Source organism: Siniperca chuatsi, linkage group LG16 (assembly GCF_020085105.1).
Source record: "Siniperca chuatsi isolate FFG_IHB_CAS linkage group LG16, ASM2008510v1, whole genome shotgun sequence".
In the NCBI taxonomy this organism is placed as follows: domain Eukaryota; kingdom Metazoa; phylum Chordata; class Actinopteri; order Centrarchiformes; family Sinipercidae; genus Siniperca; species Siniperca chuatsi.
Genome location: NC_058057.1, coordinates 16,676,360 through 16,704,322, shown reverse-complemented (window position 1 = coordinate 16,704,322; position 27,963 = coordinate 16,676,360). Strand labels below are relative to the sequence as shown.

The window sequence follows — 27,963 nt, the reverse complement described above, 5'->3', positions numbered from 1 at the left end:
ACTCTTTTGCTAACTGTTAATAACCTCTTTTTGTAATTGTTAATTTATTTTAATAACACAGAGACTACAATAAATTAATTGTATTTTCCTAGATAAGGCAGTTTTACAGTCATTGTAAAATGAAACTTGGTTGATTGCATAATTTCCAATGTGTTATGCCCCAATGAGAAAGATACATAAGCAACAACTTCAGGCACTGAAGATGGGTCATTTCACGCACAATGACCAAAATAAGTTTTTTTATTACTTTACTGTTGTAGGCTATAGGCTATCTACACTCATTTTGTTCCATTTGCAAATATGTGCTGCAGGCAGTGTTACACTCATCCATATGGTGGTGGAGTCTTTTCTTTATCTGCAGTTCAGATGGGTTGAACTGAGGGGAGTCCCAGTAGAGAGAGAAAGAGAGAGAGAAGAAAATGGAGCAGTTTTACACTTCTAAAAATAAAACATTTGACAGGATCCTCTGCTTACATCAGCCCCCCTTGTGATTCAACCCTCACACACAAACACTCAAACATACCCTTTGAGATATGTTGTGTAATAGAGCTGCCTTGTTAAGGACACTCACACACATATGCACATGGAAAAATCGTGCTTCGTCACAGTATTGAATGTAGTAGCCTCTTGCAGCCACGCACACACATAAACACAGCAATTAGGAATAGCACTGCAATACATCAGTATACTATACTCTATCCCAGTATTATATTAGTAAAGCTTGCTTTGGTGTAGCCCTGGTACAACCTAATGCAGTATTAGTATGGAGGCAGACATTGCGTAGGGACCTGCTCCTGGGTGGGGTGTGCCTTCGAAGTCAGTGAAAGGGTAGAAGTTAAAATCTTTTTAGTCAAACAGTCAAAAAGTGCCCTGAGGACATTCCATGAAAATATAAACTTCTCTGCCTGCTGGAAATGTTATGTGCAGTACGCTGTGAATTCCCTCAAGGCTAGTCCTTGTGACAAAATCCAACGTTATTTTCAGTGCATGAATAATCAGCTGTGACAGCCCAGAAGACTGTGACGTCCAATTTTGGGTGATTTGGATGTGAACTTGCTTTACTGCTGTCATTGACTGTACATTTGCTCAGAGACTTCAGTTTCCCTGAAGAAATGGTCACTTGTGACAATTCTTCTTGTCTGTGTATTTGTAGGACATCCAGGCCGAGATTGATGCCCACAATGACATCTACAAGAGCGTGGACGGGAACAAGTCGAAGATGGTCAAGGCTCTGGGCAGCTCAGAGGAAGCTGTGTTCCTCCAACACAGACTGGATGACATGAACCAACGCTGGAGCGACCTGAAGGCCAAATCAGCCAACATCCGGTCAGTAAAACTTTATCCAATACTTACAAATAGAAATGTTTTTATCCTTTCTCCAGTTATTTATGGTCATGCAGCTCAAATTGCAGTATTCTGCTCTTTTGCTGCTCTCAACTCTGGAAAGAAAAAACGTCTTGGCAGAAGGTCTCGATCATGGCAGTGGTTCAAGTTTGTCTCTGCCTCAGTTTACTATTTTTGATTAACCAGTGATTTGCACATTGCAGAAGAGAGGTTAATTTGCATGTATCAAATGAGAAAACAAAAGAACAAAAGAAAGCTCAAGAACTAAAGGTTGCAATCACTGAATCCCAAGAAGCCAAAACTATTTCTAAAAATAACAGATTCGCTCTCCACTCTGCAAAAGTACATAAAGCTTAAATCAAGAGTTGGGCTTAGTCCAAGGCCACTATACATTGTTAACTCACGAATTTGCTGTATTCTGCGCTTAACTCATAATATATCTCCCTTGCTGTTAACTGGACCATTCCCTAATCTATTCATGATGGAACATCACTCATATGTCTTAAATTCATGGAAAACCACAGCATATTGTGGAATATTCATGTGGGTTGTTGTCTTTCCTACCAGCTGCACGAATACAGTAGCTCCTGTGTTCCACAGTCCGACAAGGAGCACAGGGATGAAATACAGCTCCAAAAGGACCTGAGAGCCACCACAGTGGCACATAAACTTCTAAGGACAGAGACAGTGCCGCGTCAGCGACAGCCTTGGCATAAATAAATAAGATTGGAGATGGGTGGGCATGTAAAGTGTGAAGAAAGTGAAGGTGGAAGTGAGGCTGACAGGGCTAGATGGAGATGTTCAAAGACAAAGAGGAGAAGGGAGGATGGAGGATGGAGAGAAGCAGCACAGGAACACAACAAAGCTACAGGGGCAGGGGGAAAGGTTAGAAAGGCCGAAGAGAAACCTGGGGACATAAAAAAAAGGTGCAGTGTGTGTTGATTGTATGCAGCCCATTACACCGTTAAAGCAGTACACATGTAATTATGGCTAACTCAATGAGCAGACGATAGCAGGTCTCTGCACACAGTGTTCAGATACGTTATGCCTAGAGGAGAGGAGAAAAACAAAAGTGCTTAATAACACATATTGCACGCATGCTACCACCCACACAATTAGCAGCCAAATGTGTTCCCTTTTACGAATAACATCTACTGCAGAAGGTCAGCAACCTCTCTTGAGTGGTCAGCGGTCAGCTTTTTACAGGGGTTTTGTAGTAATAAAGGCTGTCATGTTGATTTAATCTTTTATGTTTTTATAAGCTTTAAACCTTTTTCTATAATCAATTTCCTAAAAATAAAAGAATATATGTTGCTTTACTTCTGTATAAATACAAGTCTTTGATAGGTGCTAATTCTATGTTTATGTTACTGCAAACCTGCATGGACAATACTGTATTATAAACAGGAAGAAGCAATGCTACAGTATAGTTACTGTTACTGATACAAAACTGTATATGCTTCAATATATGAGTATATGAGTTGAAAATGCATACAGTATAATAATAGTTTAAGGGAATGTTGTATGTTGGCAGAGCCCATCTGGAGGCGAGTGCTGAGCGCTGGTCTCGTCTGCTGGGCCTCCTGGAGGAGCTATGGAGGTGGATCTGCATGAAGGATGAGGAGCTGGCCAAGCAGATGCCCATCGGCGGAGATGTCCCCACCCTGCTGCAACAGCAGAACCACTGCACGGTACGTGCTGTCGCCACAGGCAATGTTCCCGCCACGCTGTACGAGATTTATCATACCATGTCCCTCATTGTTTTCTTCAAGTTTCCAAAAAGTTGAGTTTTTGAGTCTTCACAAAAGAGTGTGTGTGTTTCTATTATTTTCTACCTTCTTCTTTTTCTCTACTTATACTATAAGCTCTATACATTAAGCATGTATTAAGCATGTTAAAGTAAAAGTATTGAAGACCCTACTTAAATGGGCTAATAAAGTGTTTTCACTTATTTTGCCTAATTTGACCTCTTTTAAAGATTTTTTGGGTGTGTTCAATCTCCCTTACCCTCCTAGTAATTTTCTGCTTGTGCCAGGTGGAGAAGTTTATCATTCCTATTGGTTCATGGAGTTGGGTGATTTCACATAATTCCAGCCTAGCTTCACCCATCTTCAACCTGAGCAGAGGTCTCATTAGCCGGAATAAACAAAAACACCTGAGTGGGTGTGCAGGGTCTCTACGTCAAAGGAATTGGATGACTGAGAATCTAAATAAGCATCATGTTGATAACATGCCACATATTAAGTTACACAACCATTGTCATCCTTTGACTTGTCATAGTAGGAAAAGCATAGGTGTTACTAATAACAATAATGATGGCTCTGTAAGCCATGGCAGTGCCACAGTGAGCCAGCATGCACAATACCAGGACCTTGAAACAGAAGTAGAATTCAGCCATCATTAATTTTATTATTTATACCTGCACTGTCCTACTGTGACATGTCAAAGATGTCTTCCATGAAAAATAGCATATATATACATATAGACAAAAACACACTCATCACTCAGGTGGTTACTATCTATAGGACAAAGTACCTTACAATAGAAAAAAATCTTCTACCTATACTCTGTAATGTTCCCAACCGAAGTTGATAACCCAGGCAGCTGATGTACAGTATTTTAAAGTGCTGTTACAAGTGTTCATTATACATTCAGTTACTGTATTCAGTTTCTACACATCTGCTGAACAGTCAGGACTGAAACCACAGGAAGATACTGTGATTGTAAAGCAGTAGCAGGAATCACCCTGACATTATTAAGGATCAGGCTGGTCAGCATGGTGGCTACAGTAAGTTAAGCTAAACTACAGATTGCAACCACGACTTGATGTTTTATGTCTCTATGGTTAATAATCAGCAGTGTTCTTATGGTCACTCAGCAGTCGCCATGCACAAAACTTGTATCAGTGCAGACCAATATCAAAATCACTACTATACAATCAGTGCTGTTGTTCCTTCTATTTCATTCTTATAATTATTGTTATTTATCACCCTCATACCAAACTGTATCATTTAATCTAACAAGCGATCAATACCTTCATTGTGCCGACCCATTCACACCTTTGTCATCACTACTATTTGTCATCCGTGTTCCCCACTGTTTTATTTATTGTAACCACTGGTTATTGTGATAGTGCATTGGCGTGTAATTGCTTTCAGATAGATGACTCACCCTGTGGCTACTGTTTACTCCCAGTCTGCTGGCCGCCACTACTGTTGATGTTGCTCTTGACATCGTTATGTGTTTCTCCACACCCCGTTCACCACACTGTTATTTTGTTCCCCAAAACGCCTTGAGAGTAAACACATGTGCTGTCATGCGTGGGTGCAGGATCACAGACACACTGAGACAGACACATACACACATACACACATACACACACACACACACACATTCATTACATATGTAATGCGTTAGGGTGTAAATGAGAGACCTACGTTTAACAGAAGCACATTTGTATCTGTGTGTGCATACAGTATGTATCCCTGTGCATGTGCACTTTAAGGATGTGTACGGTTTTATTAGAGTTTATTATTATGTAATTATATATTGCATTACGTTTTATTATTACATTTTGGTAGATACAATACTAATCAAGACTAATCAAGCAATCATGCACACAGATGCAATCAGTATCCAAAAAAGCTGAGATGAGATATGTCTTCAATTATAAGGAAGTGAATCAAACGCATCTCAATAGTAATACATAAATAAAGAGAAAAAGTAAAATAAAAGTTTTGAGATGGGAAGATAAACAAAAACAAATATTTACACATTTAATAAAAGTCTATAAACTATATGGGAATTCTAAACCCCATCCTAACCCCCCAAAAACGGGAACGTAAGGCACCAATATAAAAACAATGTGCTTGGTGCGGCCAGTAATTTCAAAGACAAAATATTGAGAAAGGCAGATAACTGATCTGCTCTAGAGAGTGGGGCTGTTTGCATTGGCTGACAATCAATTTCTTGGCAGCTGTAATGCCTGCTAAGTATAGTCTTTAAAGGATTTGATGAAGAATCATCATTGAAAAACAGAACAGATTACGTGAAAGAGTATTTTTCCCTAAGATCATGGCTAAAAACTTAATAATGCCAGATCATGTGAATATGCTGTATCCAGGGAACAGAAACTACAATTTGGCGATGATCTGTCCCTCATTATATGTAGTATGTATGTGAAGGAAAGAGATGTTGAGTTTAAAAAGAATGTGTTAATGATTGGAATTATGGGACGAAAGAGAGATATTCTGCCAAATTGTTTGCCAGTTAACCTAGAATCAAGGACTCAATATCTGGGTTTCTGTTCTGTATGTGTTTTGAACCATTAGACAATGAACAACTGTCCAGGTTAATCTAAATTTGTCCTGTGTGGTTTGAGATGATGTTGAGGCGGTTTCTGTGTTTGACAGAGACCAGAGACAGGCCTCAACCCAGCATGTCAGACAAGGCCCATTAGATAAGGAATGGGACTGAAAGCACACAATAACCGCAGGAGAATATAATCTTCCTTCATCTCCACATTCACCTTCCTTTTCTCATTACCCTCTTTCAGCTCTTCTGTCTCGTTTTCTTCTCTGTGGTGTCTATCCTGCTGTTGGTCTCCTTTCTTTACAGGCTTTCTTTTTTCTTTGCCTTCACACAGTATTTCTCACTCCATGCTCTATCCAGTCCCTTGTTCATCTCCAGGTCTTCAGCTTTGAGATGCCAAAATAGGAAATAATGGAACAGGGGAGTTGCAGGCTCACTTTTCATTTTGACTATGTTATATTTTCCCCTTCACTTCCTTCTCCTCTGTATTCTTAATAGATTGGCCTGGAGGTCTTGCCGACCCTGAGAGGGATGAGTGGGCTGAGCAGCACAAAAAGCTTGGGCTTTAAACACGTCATGCTCTATTACTTGCTTACACCAACACACACACATCCACGTCCCCTGTGCTCATGCATACATACACACACTTCAGCCACTCAGTGATAACACACACACTAGCTGCTCTGTAAGTGTGATGGGAGAAATGTATATACAGTATATGGAAATTGGTATCTATGAGGTAGGGAGGGCTTAAAAGGGCTAAGTGGAAAAACCTGTCTTTTTTTCCTTCTTTCTTTCTTGGAGACTTGGAGAGATAAAAGAGGAAGGCTAAGCCACTTAGCCCAACAGAGAGCAACGGATATTGCTGTTATTAAAGAATCAGAGGGAAGAAAAATATGAGAGCGCAGTGGTCTGGACAGTCAGGGAAGAAAGTGATGGACAAGAATTGGCAAGCAGAGGCAAAATTAGATCAAGAGAAAAGAGGAAGAAAGAGGATGAAAGAGGTTTATAGAGGTAGAAAATATGGTGCACTTTCACCTGTTTGTTTTGCTTTAGATTCTGCCTGAAAGCAGCTGTTCATGTGGCAACTCGCAGGAGGAATTTAAAAAGTGTGTGAGAGAGAGTGGGAGGTGTATTGGCCTGACTTTCTTGAATGACTTCTTGCTCTCTCCTCTGTGTATTGATCTGTGTCTGTGTTTTTCCCTGATAAAATGGCTATAATAGCATTTATTAATCGCACATTCAATTATCCAATAAAGGGCCTTTGTCAGCATCCAGCTGATTAAACTCATCAATCTGCTCTATTACATTAACAGCTTTTAGATCAAGGAGTGGGAGCAAGGGAGCAAGTGCTTGTAGGCATTTTTAACAACTCATGTCCTTCAGCAACAGTTGGCTTTTTGTCTACATTGTCAGGACAGTCCAGTCTGGTCTTTTCAAATGCTCCTCTAAATGTTTCAGAACAAATAAATATGAAGACAAACAGGCAAAGTGCAATTCCATTTAAATTTCTCAATATGTCTCAATATGCTTAAGCAGCTTAAAATTACCCTGTCTAAAGTGAGTAGGGTCTAATAATCCGCTGCAGAACCCATCTTAATCATTGTGCCTGCATGATTGATTAGCACCATTTGCGCCTGAACGGACAGGTCGTAAAGGAGAATGAAATGGATTAAACTGCTGTGCTGGACTTTACCTTATCTCTCAGGAAAGGAAGGACTTTTTTTAAACTCACAATTGCCTCGCTTTGAGTTACTTTGAATTGTTTTTGTCTGCTTCCTTTGCATTTGTTGGCAGCAGTTTCATGATGTTGTTGGACTTGTGTCCTGACAGTCTGTAGCCCTACTGGCTGAATACAGTTTTGTTTTAGTTGAGTCAAGATCGTGGCTTACTAAATGTTGCAGCTTTATTCTCCACTATAGTGGAATATGTCTACACTACACCTCAGCAGTATAAAACATTGCAACATTAAAGCAGCTAAAATCGATGGTTTTGTATTAACAATGGCTCAAATGACAACATGTATAAGAAAAGTGTTGCTCACAATGATGAAGCTGGAGATAAATTTAATCTGACTCTGAAGTTCCCTTCAGCTGTACGGAATGTTTTAGTGTCTTTCAGCGCATTGTTTTGGTTTTACGGTCCACAACTTTACTGTTTTTGTTCACTCTCACTTCTCAGTGTCACTTATCAGTGTCGTTTCCAGCCACAGCCGGCAGCTGTTTCAGCAAAATAACTGTCAAAACCGACTGCACACTACCTGTCCAGCACCAAACAGCAGACAGACCATATAGTGGAACATTTAGCAGCCAGATATTTCCCTCAGGCATTCGTGTAGACCATAAACAGAGCTAAAAAGAGAGTGAACATTGGACACTACATTCATCAGGTGGACAGAAACATGACTCTAAATGAATGCTAATATTGCTTTGTGTTTGCTGGATATGTAAATAAGCAGCTGTTTGCTAACAAGTTTGCCATATCAACTTAAAAGGTGAATATATGTCAGTGTTTGAAGCTTGTTTCCACGTACCCAAAGTGACCAACAAATAATTGCAGTCGCAGTAACACAACATTGTAAAATATGTATATCCAGTACATATTTTAAAGAACATAATAAAATAACTTTGTTGTGTCAATAACTGACACTGAAAAAACGTATGTGTGCATTGTTGTTTAACCGTGCCGTACTATTTTATTAGCTGCAAAGCAGTCACAGGGTGATTTCTGACACATGCAAGTGTATGGGTATTTTACTTATTTAAAAATGGCCAAGGCTAGAAGCAGTAGATTAGTAAAGCATGTCAGAGTATGATTTCAAACACCATCCACCTATCTATAGCTTTTAGCTATTTCGAGATTACATTGGATGTTAAGGGCAAAGGACCAATTACATTTTCAGGCTGAGTCACTCTTAAGCGTCTTCATGAGCTGTGTAACTGTATGCAGTTGCAAAATATAATTTGGCTCTGACAACAGAAGTGCAAACATTTGCCTTCACTACAAATACCTAAAAATAGTTGCTTCTATTATTTATTTTTATTTTCTAGAGAAATATAAGAAGTCATCAGTTTCTTGACAATTTGTAATTTCTTTGGATGTGAGTGAGCCCATATTGTGAAGGCCCCTCGAGTCCCTGTCAGGTGCTTTTCTGATGTTGAGAGTTGGTATATTGTAGTGGTCCTTTTAGGAGGCTTATTTTTTCCTGGAAGAAGATGAGGGGTCTGGTAATATTGCAGAGAGGCTGAGATAGCAGGGTTTTGAGAGTGGGAAGAGGGATGTTTGGCAGAGCTCTGAAAGTAGCTGTGTTGTGATGTTATCTTATCGCCACCACAGCACAGGGCACGCTGTGATAAGAGTTTGCTGCACTACAGCGGCCATACACCACACACATACACAGACCTGGACACAAACACCCCCACACAGACACAACCAAGGTCACTCATAGTTACAAGCTAGATGTCATAAGTATTGTGGGACTGACAAGAGTCCTTTATTCATCTGGTCTTCACAAATCACAGGAGCCCAGACCATATTCTAATGTGCCAGTGCTAAAAACTATTGTAAGAAAAAGAGCAAAGTGAAGTCCTGCCCCTTTTTATCTTTGACATAGACAGCCTTGTCTTATCATTCATAGGCCAGCTGGGATTTGCTAGGGGAAAAAAGCTTTTTTTGTAACCTGAAAGCTGTACATGTGTTTGATATTTACTGCTCATGCTCCCTCTAAAAAGTGTGTCCTTGTGTGACACTCTGATAATATGAACGTGTTGAAGTTTCACTAAAAAGACTTGTTTGAGTGTTGGGGGAAGGTCTTTGGTGTTGTCGTCTGTCTGAACTGCAAGTGTACCCAATGGCTGGATGACAGACAGAGAGTTGTCTGTTTCTAACAGAGGGAATTACTTGGCACTACTTGTGTTGCCATTGTTACAACCTTCTGTGGCTTTGTCTGTGTCTCATGAGCCACTTAACAGTGAAGGAATATGTTTGGCGGAACACTACTGTCATACAATTATTGTAACAGACAAGTAATACAGTTACATTAAGCAAGATACATGATATTAATATTGAGCTTCAGTGTTCATTCTTGACCTTGGAACCAGCACTTGACAAAATAATCTGATCACAAGGTCCATTTAGTAGCTGTTCCTGAGCTTTCAGTCATCTCACATGATCTTTATCAGCAGATGGAGTTTGCCCTGTTGTCATGGATTTGTAAATGTTCAGATTTCCATTTTTTCTGAGTACTTTAAGGACCTAAAGGGCTTAAACGTGTAAAACTGTTGTCTGAAGCAGTAAACTTTGTTCCACTGTTAAGCATTACATTAGATCAAACTCTAAATATGTGTAAAACAAAAACTTACCAATTTTGATCGTTCTTTGATTATAGCTTGCTTGGAATCATTCATTTGAACAATATAAATTTGTAGAACAATATCACAAGATCATATTATCAAACGCTAAAAGCCGTTTAACAATAATTTCAGTGCTGAAACAATTAGTTGATCAATCGATTAGTCAGTCGATAGAAAATTAATCGACAACAATGTTGATAATCGTTGAAGGAAATTAAAAACAAAAACGCCAAAAATTCTCTGGTTCCAACTCCTCACTTAGGAGGTTTTGCTACTTCTCTTGGTTTTATATAATTCTAAATTGAATAACTTACGACAAAACAAGCAATCTAAAGATGTCACTTTGAACTCTGGGAAGCGGGATGGGCATTTTTCACGTTTTTGACATTTTATAGCTAATCAATTAATCGGTTAATTAATAAATAAGTTGATAATGAAAATAATAGTTAGATGTAGCCGTAGATGATACTGAATTATGAACCAGGATTAAAGGAACACTCAGATATTCAATATGCTATCTACTCTATATATACTTTTAATCACCATTATTGAATACAAAACAGGGACAAAGTCGGTGAAGATGTAGACAGTAGCAGTTTGAGTATTCATCATTATGCAGGTCAGCTGAAATGATTCGTCAAACCCGTCTGCTCAATTGTGATCAGAAATCAGCCGATAACAGCTGCTATGACTCTAATATGTGTAGCATTTATGACAAAACAGTATTAACTCAAGGTCCACTTCCTTGCTTTTTCTGGAGCTTTAAACCATATCTCACAGTCCTCATTAGTAGATAAAGTTTGCTCACTTGTGATGGATAATTAGCATGTCTTCATACAACTAAAACAATGCACTGTTACTACAGGAATAGCATACTGTGGACCAGAGAGCTTGCTGGTTTGATGTTGTAAATGTTACTTCCTTTTGCATCTGGTTGTTATGAGGCATCCCTGATTTATCCAATCACGGATGCTTCCACCAGGATGTTATTTGTGCTCAAGCTGAACTGCTATCTGTGATTTGTGTGCTGTTACAAAACTGATATCAAAATATTTCACTTGCTAAAAAAAATTCTGAATAAACAACTTTTCATACTCAGATCTCTTCTAATGCCTGACTTAAGCCACTAACAAATCTGTGAGTGCAAAACAAAAAGCAGATGAAAAAGCAAGAAGTTGGTTTCTTCTGGTAGTTGTCCTCACAACTTAGTTCCCCACCTTCCTTTTCTAATCTCTGCTCCCCATACACACCCCTTTTCCCCTTCCTCAATCACCTCTCATTTAGTTTCTATCGCTCAAGGTCCCTTCTCTGAGCTACCTGCCTATTATGTTTCCTCCATGTGAGCTGGGAGGAAATCATTGGAACTGAGCAAACCATTTATTAGCAGGGGTGATTTAATTTGTGTTCAGCAGGATGCTCTATTTCAGCATGAGGGTACATTTGTCCGCAGGAGGCAGTGTGAAATTGTCATCGCAGTGGGCTAAACTTAACTTTTACAGAAACTTACTTCCTGAAATTAGCTTTTTTTATTTTCAAACTAGAACAAAAAAGGAGTGTGCACATCTAAAGGCCTGCGAGCAGACTGTTACTTCCCATCCTCCTACCCTGCTTTTCTTTCCCTCCTCTTCTCATCTCTTCAGATGTTACAGTATATATACGATCCCACTGAACCCAGCATGTTGTCATCTGCCACTCAGTCAATGTTGTGGGCATTAATAAAAAACCAACATTTTTGGCATCTCATTTTCGCTGCACTCGTCTGTTTGATAAGTCTGATAGGTGTGAGACTTTATCAAAGTGAGTCGTCACATCTAATCAACTTGCTTCACAGCATCTTAAACTACATCGCCTCCTCACAAAGCAATCACACACTCCGATAGGCAATGGAGTCCCCCGGGGTCACACTTATTAAAACAAGAATAATTATACTGTTACATGCCATGCTCACTCCCTCTATCTAGTTTTACCGCCTGCTGTGAGCTGTGGCGAAGCTGACCAGTTGACATGAGGTTAAGAAAAGTGTCCGTCAAATCGGCTTGTGAACTTTTAGTATCTGTTTTTATGTACTATAGCACCTGGAGTGTGTGTGGATGGCCATATGCTTGTGTGTGTCTGGTAATTTGTCTATCGCAGTGTGAGCTGCTGTGTAAGAAGATGAGCAAGATATGTGGTATAGCTAGCCGGCTCTGTAATGATAATTCATGCAGGGTTATAGCGTTATAGCAACTCACTTTATTATGCGGCTCACTCAGTTAATTTCACAGTGACCTCAAGGAAATGCCCGGTTTGACCCCGTACTCTCGCCTTCAATCGCTGCTCTGTTCTCAGAGCTCCCACTCCCGCTGACACTCCGAACATAGCTGCTCTCTCTCGCTTACCTCTTGCTTTTCCTCTTAATAAGGGAAGGCTGGGCAGAGACAGTATTTCGCTATGCAGAAATCGCCTAATTAGCCATTGAGAGTGCTATTTATCTCGTCCATAAGCTGAACGTGAGCATCTGCTCTTGTTCTTTGTTCGTCGTATATGCACATGTGGGAGTGCGAGTTAATCACAAGTGCCTCTTTCGTAATATAGTGAAAGTCGGAGCTGATTTAAGCAAAACTGGTTGATTAGTAGATATTTCTGTGGGGGGAGCAGCAATCTGGATGCAACACCTTGTTCACAATACACCAGGTTCATTTGGAGTTCACTGGCACAGACAAGATCAGGAGACAAAAGTCAAACATGCACATACCTGCAGAGGAAATGCATTAATTACCCCTTTCTCAAATTTTCTGTTATAATTAAACTGCTTACAAATGCACTCTTTTTCATTGAGATGGCTTGTTCTGGTTTAAACTTATTGTTAAATCTTTACTGTCTTTTCTCACATGCATCTATTAGGATCATCACAGAGTTAAATTGAATTCTAATGACTGCTTTTGAAGAGAGCAATTTCTGATGTCATGTATTACAGACTAAAGCCCCTTTAACCCACTGCTTTGCATCTCTCCTGCAGGCGATACGGTCAGAACTGAAGGAACGTGAGCACCTGGTGGTCAGTACTTTGGATCAAGCCCGGATGTTTCTTGCTGATCAGCCCATCGAGGGTCCTGGAGAGCCACGCAAGAACCTGCAGCCAAAGACTGGTACATTTACACTCTCCATAAAAGCCATTCTTATATTTATGTCAGTGTCTGGAAAAGAAATAGAAGAGTATTATCATTTTACATTAGAGCTCAGCTTTCATCACACTGTGCTCTAACTTAATGTAAAAATGTTAAGGCCTTATTTTGAAATAAGAAATGTTACTAAAACTATCATTGCAGTACCATTTATAGTCCATATTAACCACTTTTCATATTTTTACATTACATACATTAATTCAATTCAATTTTATTTATATAGTGCCAATTCATAACAGAAGTTTTCCCATAGACCAGGTCTAGACCGTACTGTTTATAATATTATTTACAGAGACCCAACAAACCCTTATTAATCCCTAATTAAGTCTTTTGGTATGGAAAGTTGACTTTTTAGTCTTGAAGAGGCTTTTGCTACTCATCCACTGGGTCCCATCTGTAGGTCCATCACGCCTTGGCTGTGTCCAAAATCATGTCATTCACTACTCCCTAAAAGACCCTCAGGGGTTTATTCTAAAGTGAGCAGTAAATTGAAATTTTAGACACTTACTAATCATCATCATTTTGTGTCATCACTGACGGGTAGTGTTGCACAACTGTAATTTACTCATCTGTAAAATGCAACTAATTCTATTATGGGATTGTTACCAGAAAGTACTTTTTTCGTTCCACTGTGGGGAATTTTGAAGGCACTGTAAATGGGAGGTGTGGATAAATTTCACACTCAGACACTAAAATAAAACGGCGGAGGATAAAAATAGAGCTCTATACAGTAAACGGGGAGTGATTTTGGACACAGTCCTTGACATCACACAAGAGAGATGAAGTCACCTGGCGTCTTTCTTTTTTCATCATGTGAGGGATATCTGTCATTAAGTGGCACATATTCAAGAATACACAGCAAGAGTAAATAATAATAACAGACAGAAGTATTTTCAGGGTATTTTTTTCCTTTATTTGAAAGGATACAGTAGAGCCCTTACAGTTACAATTACATGTTCAGTGTCTCACACCCCTAGGTCACTAGAATGCCTTCATAGACTCCTTTTTAACCAGCTTGGAGTACCAGAACTGCAAGGTGTCTCATTCCATACATTCTGCACCAAATAGGACTTAAACATTCACAGTAAGCCGGTCTGGTTGTCTTTAAACCAAATAAGGGCTTATTTGGCCCAGTTTTGAGGTTAAGAGTCCTTGAAACACCGTTCACTAAAATCTGAGCTTGTGATAATGCCAATATATAACAGAGCACTCAAGAATTAAATATGCACTGACTCATTCAGCATTCCCTCTCTGTCTCTGTTGGATGCGGTAGAAAAGTCAGCACATTTCCCTTCAAACTAAAACCCTCCTGTGTAAATAATTAAACCAACCCAAGGGGCTGTGTAGGGGTGTGGCAAGACTTCAGAGCACATTCCGATAGGCTTGTTGTCTGTGATCTTTGATATGGATATCAAAGCGTCGCCTCATTGTATAAATAGATAAAAAGCCGATTTAAGATCAGAGGCTCTTGTTGTTTAATCAGAAGAGATGGGATTTCTCAGAGTGACACTGCGGTAAAGTCTTAACTTCAATTGTCTTACATTGTCTCTCTTAGTGATTTTGTTTTGTCTATGCCTCTAAGTTGACTTGTATTGTTTTGTTTGTACTCCACATTCTTTATTACAAAAGACAGACACCATCACATTGTGTGTATCTGCATAAGGTGCTAGCTGCAGTACATTTCACAGATGTCTGACTTGTGTGTATGCATATGAGGGAGGGAGAGAGGGGAAAAGAGAGATATTTCAGAGGTACAACAGGTGAAGATGGTAATCCAGTCACTACCCTGGAGACGAGACCTAAGAACAGTTGTTCATCTTACTTTGTAGTTAAAATGCGTATTTGGGGAGCAGTTTTCTCTTTTGCCCACTGTTTTCTTTCCTCTTTGTCTGCATCCTCTGATATGTCACAATTATCCTATCCTCTCACCTTTCCTGCCTTCCCCATTCCATAGATCATCTGAGTCTCTCACCCTTTTTTCTTTCATCTACCTTCTGCCCTCCTCTTCTCCCTCCTCATCTTGAGTTTTACTTCTTTGCCTAAGTTGAAATTAAACAAAGGACATACAAATAATGGAAAGTAATGTGCAAGAAGCGGAAAAATGCCCAAGAAAGGCTTATTCAGTACCTTAAACTAAATGATACAAAACAACATTTACAGTGTCAGAAATGTATGTAGATTGTGTCAGAAAGACATAAAAGACAAAACTATAAAACACAGGTTAAAGCATTTTTAATCATGTTCTGTATGATTTCAATAATTGGAAAACATTAATATCATAATATTAGGAACATCTTATTAAAGGTTATAGAAAATATCACTGCCGATACCATGTAGTATGTTTATATTAAAGAGTAATAAAGGGCATGAAAACTGTCTTTTACAACTAAGTAACTTACTGCTCTCTTCACCTTTCTTTTCTCTCCCTTCCTTCTCTTCCTCCAGACCTCACCCCAGAGGAGAAGGCCCGAGGGTTGGCCCGGGCCATTCGCAAGCAGACGGGCGAGGTGAGGGAGCGGTGGGAGCGTCTGAAAGGACACATGGGTGGCTGGCAAAGCCAGGTGGAGCGAGCCTTGGAACGCCTCCAGGAGCTGCAGAGCTCCATGGACCAGCTCGACCTGCGGCTGACTCAGGCAGAGGAGGTCAAAGCTACCTGGCAGCCTGTGGGGGATCTGCTGATCGACTCTCTGCAGGACCACATTGACAAGACCATGGTGAGTCAGAGAGTCACCAAACGCACCATAGTGATCAAAACATCACGTCAGGAGTTAGACACCCCACCCAGTGCCGCTGCTAGCCATTTTGGTTCCCTAAGCATAATTCCTTTATGATGCCCCCCACACCGACCCCGAGAAAAAAAAAAACGTTTGTTTTTGCCAGTTTAACTTTTTATTACCAAACATAACTCAATACCAATAACACACAATAGCAGCATCACAGTATAAAACTTAAGAACACTAAAAAGAGAAAGTAAAATCTTCACAGCTTTGCTGACTTTGTAAACAGTAAACAGAATAGCAAAATAAAAAAATTATCAAAATAATCCAGACTTTTTTTTTTTGCAAATTCAATGTCACTTTGTCGCTTTGGCCAAAAAGCAGGATCAGTTGGAAGGGGCACACAGGTCTCTACATTGTCACCTGCTGATGGACTCTCAATGACAGGACTTGTGCTTTCAGAGGTGGTGGTTATCTGTTGTGTATCTGTCCCTAAACTGCTGGATGAGGGTGGTTGATCAGGGCTTGGTCCTATTGTGGAGTCTACAGACCTGCTGTCCGGCTGGGGTTGATGTGTGCCTGAACTGCTTGTACATGGCTGCTCCTCCTGCTCGTCATCTGTATCTTCCTCTTAGCCTTGTGCTCCTCCTCATATGTATCTTAGCATTGCCCCTGCAATAATTTAGAAATACTGAAGAAAAAGGATCAGTATAGAAAGAGACAAAATATTCAAAGAATCTTATACCAGAAAAATATTATAAACATTTATAACTGAAAGCATGGCAGCCAAGGAGTTCTCCCCTTTATTCCTTATTTATCTATTATTAAAAATAAAAATTCTGCGTTAGATTAAACTGAGAAGGGTCATAGGCATAGCACTTGCATATTGTTGTCCTACTGTTAGTTTAACTGCTTCTATTGTTCTCATTTGTAAGTCGCTTTAGATAAAAGCACCTGCTAAATGAATAAATAAATGTAAATCTAAATCTAATCTAATATAAAGCATAATAGAATGAGGTGCAATAATGCACACAAATCAACAGTAATGTTTGCTTTATATAATTCATAATGACATTTTATATTTTATATATATATACAGTATATATATAACAGGAATTGTTAGCCTACCATGTGCACTGCACTGACCGCTAACTGTTAACGTTACTGAGAAAGTATTAACCACCGTCACGTCAAAATAAACCATAAACTACTGCTCAATATCTAAAGAAAGATAGTAAAAAAGAGTAACAGCTAGCTGGCGTCAGGTCAGTTATTTTTAAAATATGTAATGTTCAACAGTAAAATCTCAATTTAGCTTGCACGAAGTTGTAAGTTATAATAACATAGTTTGCTAATGCTAACATTAACGTCAGCAAGTTCGAGGCGCATTACGATTAGCAGCAGCACGCACATGCAGCACATTTCCCGTATTTATGAATGATTAAACATGGACTTACCTGAAAGTGATGCACGGGCACGGGCGGGAGCCATGCTCAAATCTGTCAAACTGCGTCAGGCAGGCGCCCGCGCGAACAACCGGAACGGACCATCCGGCACGGGGGGGGGGGCTAGACTAGAGCAATTATTAAATATCTTTCTTGTTCCCCCTTTTTTGTTACATATACATGGCTAAAATGTGCCTAAAATTTCTATAGGCTAATGAAATAATACCGGCATTTAAAAAAAAAAAATTTCATTAGGCTATTTTTGGTGCCCCCTCAGCACTTGGTGCCCTACGCACAGTGCGTGATGCGCGTGGTGGGAGCGGCGGCGCTGACCCCACCCCTCTGTACATCTTTACAACATGCAGCACTGAATCAACTTGAATAAATCTCATCTTTACTTTAACTTGCAGGATCTTATGCAAGATATAAGGTTATCCGTGAATTGTAAATCAATGATTTAACAGTAAAGTCTTTGCTGCCAATTGTGATTTGACTAAGTAGCCAAAACACATCCAGAAGTGTGTGCAATAATTTGAGTGAGACTTGAATGTGAATTTGCACACAATTTCCACACTCCCCTCTCTTTTTATTTTCAGAACAAAATGTTCTCGGTTTGATAATTCTGTCTTGTTTGTTTGCAAATGCTACTCGTCAAATTTTAGGCCTGGCCAAGAAACAAGCAAAACATTGAGTTAACAAGCAGAAAAATGACAGCACTTCCTAATAAACAGTAAACAATAAATGGAAAAAGTGGCCAAGGAGAAATAGAGGACAGGGGACAAACAGTGGCAGCAAAAATAGCCACATAATGGTTTACAGGTTGCATGAGCAAAGGCAACTCCTTCACTGTTGCATTCATTTGGCTGTCTGTTACACCACCTCACATCTTAACGATTGCCTCCCCGTGGTATGGACAGTCTGGTAGGCATCCACTTTGAATATAACTTAATAGATTTCACTCCTCTCTGGTATGTGACACACACAAAGTATGTAGGCATTAAGTTTATACTGACAGCCACAGTAGACACTTTAAATACAAATTATAGCACAACAAAAGTCAATTTAAAACTTGATTCATCATCATTCATTAGAGATCATGAGGTCAACACAGTAAACAAGAAAAAGATAAAGCGCAATTAAGATGAAATACAGGGTAACTGACATTCTGTACAACAGGAACTCAGTTATTGTTTGTGAAAGCACAAACTTCATGATTAATTAATTAGTTAGCCTACGTTTATGATTATAATACAGTCACAATATAAATTTTTCACCCTGCAACAACACAAAACTTTCTGTTCAGGCCTTCAGAGAGGAGGTCGCCCCATTACGTCAGGATGTAAGAATCGTCAATGAGCTTTCTGCAGAGCTGACACCATTGGACATCCAGCTGTCCTCCACCGCTTCCAGACAACTGGACCAGCTCAACATGAGATGGAAACTACTACAGGTAGTTTAAATCCTCCTGAATCATCCGCAGATGTTAGATTAGACTTGATTTTTCACACATCTCACATGTCATTCTCTGCCACGTTTCTTCCCACAGCATTTTGTCCACACTTGCCTAAATTAATGCTGTCTTCAGTATATCTTGATCCTCTTTCTTTCTGTTCCCTCATTCTCCTACTGCCTGCCTGTGTTTTTTTCACGTCTGTCTGTCTTCGTCTCCCTCAGTTTCTCTCGCTGTGCTCATGCTGATTTCATTTTGTGTCAGCCGAACACACAAGGGACTGAGAGTTGTCCCTCTACCTGTGTACCTGTTTTATTTAAACACAGCTCTGTGCTCACAGCAACACTTTGTCACTACACATCAATGGACACTATTGTCACACGCGCTCTAGCACTTGAATGTCTTGGTCTGCTGAGGGACTCGCTGACTGTTTCTCAGAGTTATGTGTGTCTCAGCCCTAGAGGGAAAGTCGTGGAGAAGTCTCTTAGCAAGTCATCAGAAGGAAAGAGAAGAGAAGTGATGTTGGTTGTGAATTAGGGAGTGAAATCCTCTATTTTAAGTTTGTATGAGCACAAGAGCATACCAGTGTACAACTCAAATCGGCAAGCATGTGAGTTGTATCAGTTCTTTCAGACATGTGCTCTTTATCACGCAAGGTCGATTGTCCTTATTTTTATTTTTTTTAACCCTGTTTCCTCTTCAGGCCTTTAGATTATTTAAATATTAGATCTTTCGGTGATTGACAGTTTATCTCATATTTTATACATCTATAACTATATGTTTGTATCATGACAGAGTATAGACAGCGATAGGTGCAGAGAAATGTGATGTCAAAGTATTTTTCTCCTTAATGACAGACTCTTTGAGCCTTTGAGATCCTTGACCCAGCTGGCTGGTGATGCCTGCGGTGCCCAGGTGTAGGAAGACTGAATACAGGTCAGACCGCCCAGCTGTGATGGCATCAATTTGAAGGATAGCAAGCAGCCACACAAAGACTGTGATTTCAAAGACACTATCACATAAACTTATATTTTGTCAGACTTCATTTGAAGTTTTTCTTGTATCCATCCACGCGGCATCGTCGCTGTAGATAAATGAGTTGGGAATATGGGCAGAAAAAAGGCATGTGGGCAGAAAAAAAGCAGGAAAGGGAGTTGTGTGTTGAGGAAAAAATGAAATCTTGGAACCTAAAGGCATCCCTTTTTAAGTGTGACAATGCTGCAGAGTGAAACTGGGTAGCTGGGCTAATTTGTAGGCTTGTGATATTTCCCATGTACTGTACAGACACCCACTAATAGTCTTTCTGCCTGGAGAATGACCATAACTCAAATACTGAGTCAGAGGAGGGCAGAGTTTCCGTGGACTGCACACTTTGTCTCTCTGTTGTTCGCTCTTTTTATTTCTTTCAGCCTGCAGGAAGGCGACTGCTTCACTAATAAGCCTGACTGTGTAGTTTGATGATTTGGTTATCAATTGCAGATGGCTCCCATCTTCCTCTCGGTGGGACAGTGTCCATAATAACCATTAGTGGCCAGAAAGTAACTGAGCTATTGGCCTTTCTATGCCTATTTCCAGGATCCCTGTGTGGACGGCTGTGATCTGGCTGCCATAATGCCAGAGATGTGTTTGTGTGAGTCTCAATATTACAGACTGGCAATACTGTCCTGCTAGTCAGCCTGATGGAGCAAAGCAACCCCACAACCGCATCAGGCGCAGGTGCACTGCCTGAGAGGTCAATACACAACTTTAACAGGGGTGCAGGAGTGAATGTGTGTGATTGATAACTCAAAGTTGTATGAAGCTTCAGTTTTCACTGAGTTCACTGCATATAAAGACCATCTAGCATTTGTTATAAGCAAGCTATCCATTTGTTTTTGAAATACAGTTTTGTATTCTGTATTCTGTATTTTCCACTGTGCTGGATTTGGCTTCTCCATCTGATCACTAGTAATGAAAGACGAAAGCAACAATACAGTCGTTCCCCTGCATTCTCAATGTGAGACTTTAACTTGCATTTCTGTGTGAAGATCATAACACCATATCTTTTTGTTTTATTGACTGACCATTATGTAACTTGAGTTGACGACACACCTGTGCTAGAGGTGAATGATATGACAGCATTTTCCGTGAGACAATATACATTTGTCCACCAACAGATTTTGCCATTCCATTTATACCATATAGCTTTATTTTATAGTTTTTCCTGGTGTATTAGGTCATTGAGGTCAATGTTGCAAATCAGTGAGCAGGATATAACATTATTGGATTTGTATATACTTTGCGTCAATGTAATGAAGTACCTTGATTTGTCAGGTATTTGTCTGGTTTATTTTATCAAAAAAGTTTCTATTTTCCAGAAAATTGACTACAGTTTATCACAACATATATGTATAATAAAAATATTATTCATATCGGCCACTCCTAACTTTTGCATATAGCAGACACCGATCAGGAATCTGGATAAGGTGTTTACATGCCACAGTATCCCAGTTTCTATCATACAACTCCTGCTGGCATATTTGGCTAGCTCAAATGGGGGTTGGGGGAAATTCTCCTCAGTTCAATTAGTTCAAACTGATTTTCAACTGTGCTATATAATTTCTGTACAGTGCAATACATATCGGTGAGCTGCTATACATTGGTAAATGACATAGCATATATGTATATTAACTGTATCCAAGATATGATACAGTATATATTTATACCTCCAAAAGAAAAAAAGTGTCTTGAGCTTGGGGTTTTACAGCAAATCCGCTTTCACCTTAATAGCACTGAAATTGAATTCATTCCAACCATGACTCCAACTCCAGCCACTGTAAAGTTCTGTTTCGTTGAGTGCAGCTTTCAGGCCCACAGCTGACTGTCTTCTCTCCTGTCTGTGTCTGATCATCGTGCAGGTGGCGGTGGAGGACAGACTGAAGCTGCTTCAGGAAGCCCACCGAGACTTCGGCCCCTCCTCCCAACATTTCCTCTCCAGTGAGTACAGAGCCAATTATCTCTCATAGGAAATTAGAAAATTTGGGGGGACTTGGTTTGTTTCCACTAACTGTTTCACAACCTCTAATTTTTTCATGTCCCATCTTCCAATCTTCAGCCATACGCTTCACAGTCGTGCATGCTCAGTGGGTATGTGTGTGCACGCGCATACTCACGCACACACAGTTTGCAGACAAGGCACTTTACTCTTGAATAATGCAAGGCTTAATTACAACTCTCCACTGACTCCCTCCTCTTTCACCCTCTTTAGAGTGGTCATTAGCAGAGAGAGAGGAACAGAGAGAGTTACAGTCAAAGCTGGAGAGAAAAGACAAATGCACAAGTGTGAACATTAAACAAATTCAGCAGGTCTCTCGCTCCCCGTGTCTCTCTCTCTCTCTCTTTCTATCGTCATTTTCTATAATCATACAGCCATTAGTGTTCGTTCTGCTCCACCTGATTTGCTTTGTTGGCTGTCAGACACAGAGACAAAATGGACGGTGTGTGATTCAGAGCAGGTGGTAAGCTCGGCCGCTGTGCCGTGTCACCATTAGACATGAATTTACCAAGTAAGCCCAGCTGAGAGCTCAGCAACTGCACCAGACAAAACAGCACTCTGTCTCTTCTTTCATCTTCCTGGCACTATGATATTATCTACTCCATCACACATTCGCTCTCATTACACTAGTAGCTTAATATTCCCTCAGGGATCAATAAAGTACTGCGTCCTTATCTTGCCCTCTCCATCTCGTATATCTCCCAATCTCGCTTAATCTCTTTCTCTTACTGTCTTTTCATCTCTCTATCTGAGCGTAGAGCTGTGTCAAGGAGGAGGGAAAGTGGGAGGACGATAAATCAAGCAACATTTCTGCTCCGTATTGCTCGTGAGAGCTTCTTAAGTCTTATTTTGGCTGGTATTAACACTGTATCAGCTTGTCATTTTTAAGATTTCCTTGGTCTGTCAGCATTTATTGTCGTCTTTTGTGTCCACAAAGATTAACATAAACCTGGGCACGTGGCACCTTTTCTCAACAGTATTTTTCCTCTCTTTCTTAATTTCGTTTTCTTTTCATGCCCTATTGTCTCCCTCTTTCTGCCAAGAAAACAATACCCTTTATTTTTTCCTCTCAGTTTCATGCACAGTAAGAGTTATCCTTACATAGCTAGACTATGTTATTATGGAAGTGTTAGATGTGAAAATTATTTTAAGTCAAGCTCCAAACACTAAATGGATTACTGTACTGCATGGTAAAATTGTGCAATGTTTATTAAGATGGTGTTTCGATTTTGACTGCTTGACTCTTTGTCTCTTTTTCTCTCTCTCTCTCTCTCTCTCTCTCTCTCTGTCTGCAGCTTCTGTACAGCTCCCCTGGCAACGTGCAGTTTCTCAGAATAAGGTTCCATATTACATCAAGTAAGTGGCGAGAAATTGCATTGATAGCCATCTTTGTGTCAGTATACATTGTATGCATTTGTGTGTGTGTGTGTGTGTGTGTGTGTGTGTGTCTGTGTCTTTGTCTTTGTGTCAATGATTCTTGTACACTGGTAGGCTTTCAAGGCAAAGCAGTCAGGATATTGTCTGTAAAAATGCTGTTGCTTTAAAAACACTTTAAAAACACTTTTCTGTGTGATCATCTTTCGACTTAGATTCATTTTGTGACCACTGTGGGGTCTTGATTCCCAGGTTGGGAACCACTGTCCTAGAACTGAGATTTTTGAGAAGTTTGTAAAAATATTGGCAAAAGACTTCCTTCTTGAAAATGCCTTATGAGTCATTTATGGGCCATGACTCCTAGGTCATGCAGATTAATGCAATCAGACCAAGCCAAAATATACTGTCTACTCAAACTGTCGTATAGTCTTTGATGACTTTAACTGGCATGTTTGGAAGGAAAATAGACAGGTATGTAGATTTCCAACTGTATACTATATCCTCCTCAAGGATACCCAAATGTGGGCAGGATGGTGCAAGATTTTTGATTTTGCAACAATGTTCATAGTTGACTGTGAAACAGCCCATTATCTCAAACATTTTTCTGTGGGGAATCTTATACTTAAGTCTTCTCAACCTTTTCACATTAAAGCTCTGACCTCTAGTGACCTCTCACATACATCACCCACGCATGATCACGTAGCTATTGTTCCATGTATATTCTATGCACATACATCATTTATTTCAGTCCCAGTTAGGAGTTTCTTTCCGCCAATTTGCTCCTGTGTGTGTGTGTGTATATTAAAATTCAAGCTGTTTCACCTGCACATTTCTCATTCAGTCCAACATTAGCACCTCCTTTTGAATAGATAATACCTGGATGAATCCCAGGACAGCGTACCACACTGTTCTAATAGTGACTTAGCTTGACGTCTTGCTACCCATTCTAAGTTTTACCAAATCAAGCCAAACAGCGGGTTTCTATTTAAAGAGGAAATGTCAGTTCTGAAAGTTTGACGGACCTCATTATCCATAAATCATGTAACCATATGTCAGTAAACTGCTTACTAACCAAACCTGAATTCACCTTTATTTCTGGCTGGTTGTCAGAAAAATCTTTAGGTTGCAGTATCAGCTATCATTTGTCAGTCCTGCTTTCTTTGTTTCTCTCTCTCGTTTCTGTTGGGACACTTTTACAGTCTTGCTTTGTGATTTAGGGGTGTAATTTTTAGGTTTGTCCCCTTCAATCACCTTGTGCCCTGAGTTTAAATGTCATTGTCTCAGTTAAATAGTCAAATAACCATTTAAAAAAAAAATAAATAAAAAATTCCCCTTGTACCATTGTCCATAGAACAAGCCACAACAACAACTTCAGCTATGTAGATTTACAGGTCTAGTCTTGTGTCAGTGATAGGTTAAACTCTAAAAAGTTGCAACATAAAACCAGCAAGTTAAAACCATTGATTCAGTTTATTTAAGTTAGTTAGTTAATTCGGGAGGAGGTCAAGATAAAACATTTTCAGACAGACAATAAAGACACAGGCAGAGATGGAGAAAAATAGGATTTAGACAAAGAGAGAGGGGGGAGGGACACCTGTGTGGAGTTTAGGTCTGCAGCTGGGCACTAGAGGAGGATCAGAGATGAAAGCCAGAGACAGGCAAAGACTCGGAGGACAAGCTTATAACTTTAGAGTCAACAACAGCCTGTGATCACAGATGTGCCCAGCCAATGAACCTGCATCCGCCCACTCACACAAACAAAACACATGTGCACAAGGGCATTCGCACAAAACAATACACACACACATGCATTTGGACACACAAATAGAGATGCACATCCTCACACTGGCAAGGAAACGCTTACACACACCCAAAGATGCGTATGAACTCTAACTGGATCCAAGCTCAAACTCGCTAACCAAACACACACACAGACCCATTGTGAGCACACACACCATATGTTCTGTCGATGCCTCTAGGTTGGTTGGACCAGGTTTTTCTTGTCCATGGTGACTTTCACATTAACCCTAAATTGCCTTTCAGAAACAGGAAGAAAGGAATCAATCCTCCTTCAACTTTAACATCAGTGTTTGTCTTTTCTTTTATTTTAAAATGAAGATAGTCTGCTGTACACTGCCCTCTCCGATCCCCCCTTACACACAAATATACATGCAAGCTGGGGCACACTCAAACATACACACTTAATTCGCAGCTTGAAAACTGAACTCTAAATCCATCTCCAGGACTAATCACATCCTTGGAACACCCGCATCAGTCTTTGACACATTCATTTCCCCAAACTCCTCCTCGTCTCCTCTTCCATCTCTTCTCATACTCTTCCTCTTTTCTTTGAGCTGACAAAGGGTCCCTGATTAAAACTGCGCCTTGTCCACCCCCTGTAGTGAGGAGTTCAAGCAACATATTTGGGGAAAATCAAATGGCTTCACACAAGTGCTGTGCCTGCTGCCTCATGCTGGCAACCTTACATGTTGTGCCATTTCACCCATTCTCGCACTATATGTCTTGTAGGCTTTTTGAGAGGAAATATAGCACGACTGCATCTCTGCAAAGATTATAGAAAGTCTCCTCTACATTCCAAGGCTTTTCTGGATGTACTGTCTGTCTGTATTTTTGTCAGGAAACATTTGGTGGGATTGGTTGGCCCTAACAGAACAGACAGCCTTTATATACTGTACATGAGTGGACTTATTGCATCCCCTTCTCACGGTGTCTTTGTTACGTAGGCGAAATTTAGTTGAACAAAGTCTTAAGAAGAATCTAAAGCTGTTCAAACTGTATTTCCAAAGCAGAATAATGATAACTTTGGGAGGGAGGGGGTTAATGTTTTAAGAGCAAAAAAGAGGCTAGAGGAGGAGAGGTGAAAGCCAGCGAAAGACAGAAGGTGTCAGGTGGTGAATGCAGGCTCTTATCACCTGTCACAGACACTTCTTGATAAGTCTGCCAGGTCGCTGTCCCCGAAAAAAAGAAGTTCCTGAAATCTTCCTCTTGCTTACTCAGATATTTGGCTAATTCTGTCTCTTTGGAGTTCCAGATACGCAAGTAATCATTCATCTGCACAGTCATGATTATTCATGGAGCTCTCTCAGTGTGTGACAGTGACAAACTCCCAGCAGCAAGTGTTGGCTGGTCTGCAGCCAACGCTTTGATGGGATACGTCCACCCCTTGTTCCATGGCCAAGGATGGACGATGGGGCAAAGGGTGGATGTATCCCAGAGGGATTTTATTATTGACATTTTCTGATCTTTTGCTGTCCTTTTGTAGGAAAGACAAGAAGACAGGCATAGTCACCGCTCACTAATAGTTGGAAATTGTGGTTATGGTTAATTATGGAGCAGCAGAGAAGAAATGAGTAATTAGCAAAATCACTTTAACCTTCTGTTGGACTCTGTAGCAGCTGGAAATGGCAACGCTACACAGAAAACGTCAAAGGAAATAGCAATTATTTTTGATAAGCTTAATTGTTATCGTGGTGATCTGTTAGTCTGAGAGGGTCAGATCGTGCACTTGTCGGATGGTTTTAGCACCCTACTTAGCTTGCTCACTAAGACAGAAATCTCATAAAAACATCTTTTAGAAGGTACTGCCTGCTGCAGTATCCCCTTCCGTGACCCCATTTGATTTATTGATGCTTACTCTGAGATGTCATTTAATTATGTTTGTGATGGAAAATGTCACATGCATTGCACAAGACCCAAGCAGCTTCATCCCCAGATCCTCTCACACACAGTTAGCCACCTCCTGAAAAATCAGGAAAACCAAGCCACTTTAAAGTGCCACGTTTCCATTTGAATTTGCAGAAAATGAGAAGTAATTTCCTACTTGGGAAATACATGCCCAAGAAAAATAGAAATGAGTGCTCATTGTCAGTTATCTTGTCAGATACAGTATGGATACAGAAGTGGTGTCATGTCTAGGCTTGCAATTAACAATTATTTTCTTTATCAATTTGTTTTTGATTAATTGTTTAGACCATAAAATGTAAAAAATATTGTAAAATGCCTATCACAAGTTCCCAGAACCCAGAGCAGCTATACACATGGTTTTGTTAGATCAGCAGTCCAAAACACTTTTCACAAATTATTCAATTTACAATCATGTAAAACAGAAAAGCAGCAAATCATAAAATTTAAAAAGCTGGAAACATAGAATATAAATATGACTTAAACCTAGAAGTAATCACCTAACTTGTTGTCTATTATTTTCTGTTGATTGATTTATCAAATAATTGTTTGTGCACGTGTCCCTCAACTTTTTTTTTATAGGGTGCTTTCACACCCAACCTGTTTGGTTCAGTTCAAAGGAACTTGTTTGCCCGTTTGGTTCAGTTTGTTTAGGCTGGTGCGAAAGCTGTCAATTGAATTTGGGACCACCTCAAAATATATATATACAGACTGGTGACAAATTAAAGGAAAAACCAACATAAAGTGTCTCAGTAAGGTGTTGGGCCACCATGTGCTGTCAGAACAGCTTCAGTGCACCTTGGCATTGATTCTACAAGTCTCTGGAACTCATTTGGTGTTTTGATGATGGTGGTGGAGAACGCTGTCTAACACGTCGGTCCAAAATCTCCCATAGGTGTTCAATGGGGTTGAGATCTGGTGACGTCAAAGGCCATAGCATATGATTCACATAATTTTCATACTCATCAAACCATTCAGTGACCCCTCGTGCCCTCTGGATGAGGGCATTGTCATCCTGGAAGAGACCACTCCTGTCAGGATAGAAATGTTTTCATCATAGGATAAAGGTG

At 40.0% G+C, this 27,963-nt stretch overlaps 1 protein-coding gene and 1 long non-coding RNA gene across 12 annotated transcripts in view; one reads left to right on the top strand and one right to left on the bottom strand.

Moving 5' to 3' along the window:
* Positions 1-27,963, top strand: part of utrn (utrophin) — a 184,936-nt gene that overhangs the window by 105,305 nt on the left and 51,668 nt on the right. For all 11 annotated transcript variants that reach the window (XM_044169396.1, XM_044169405.1, XM_044169399.1 and 8 more), the window contains 7 exons: positions 1,154-1,326; positions 2,879-3,035; positions 13,006-13,135; positions 15,617-15,885; positions 18,637-18,783; positions 21,681-21,759; positions 23,113-23,173. In XM_044169396.1, the coding sequence (XP_044025331.1) occupies positions 1,154-1,326; positions 2,879-3,035; positions 13,006-13,135; positions 15,617-15,885; positions 18,637-18,783; positions 21,681-21,759; positions 23,113-23,173 (1,016 nt within the window). The remainder of the gene's footprint in view (positions 1-1,153; positions 1,327-2,878; positions 3,036-13,005; positions 13,136-15,616; positions 15,886-18,636; positions 18,784-21,680; positions 21,760-23,112; positions 23,174-27,963) is intronic.
* Positions 16,042-17,532, bottom strand: LOC122863182. The gene is made up of 2 exons (XR_006374939.1): positions 17,346-17,532; positions 16,042-16,560 (listed from the first exon to the last, which is right to left on the bottom strand). It is a non-coding gene; the product is annotated as an uncharacterized LOC122863182 (long non-coding RNA).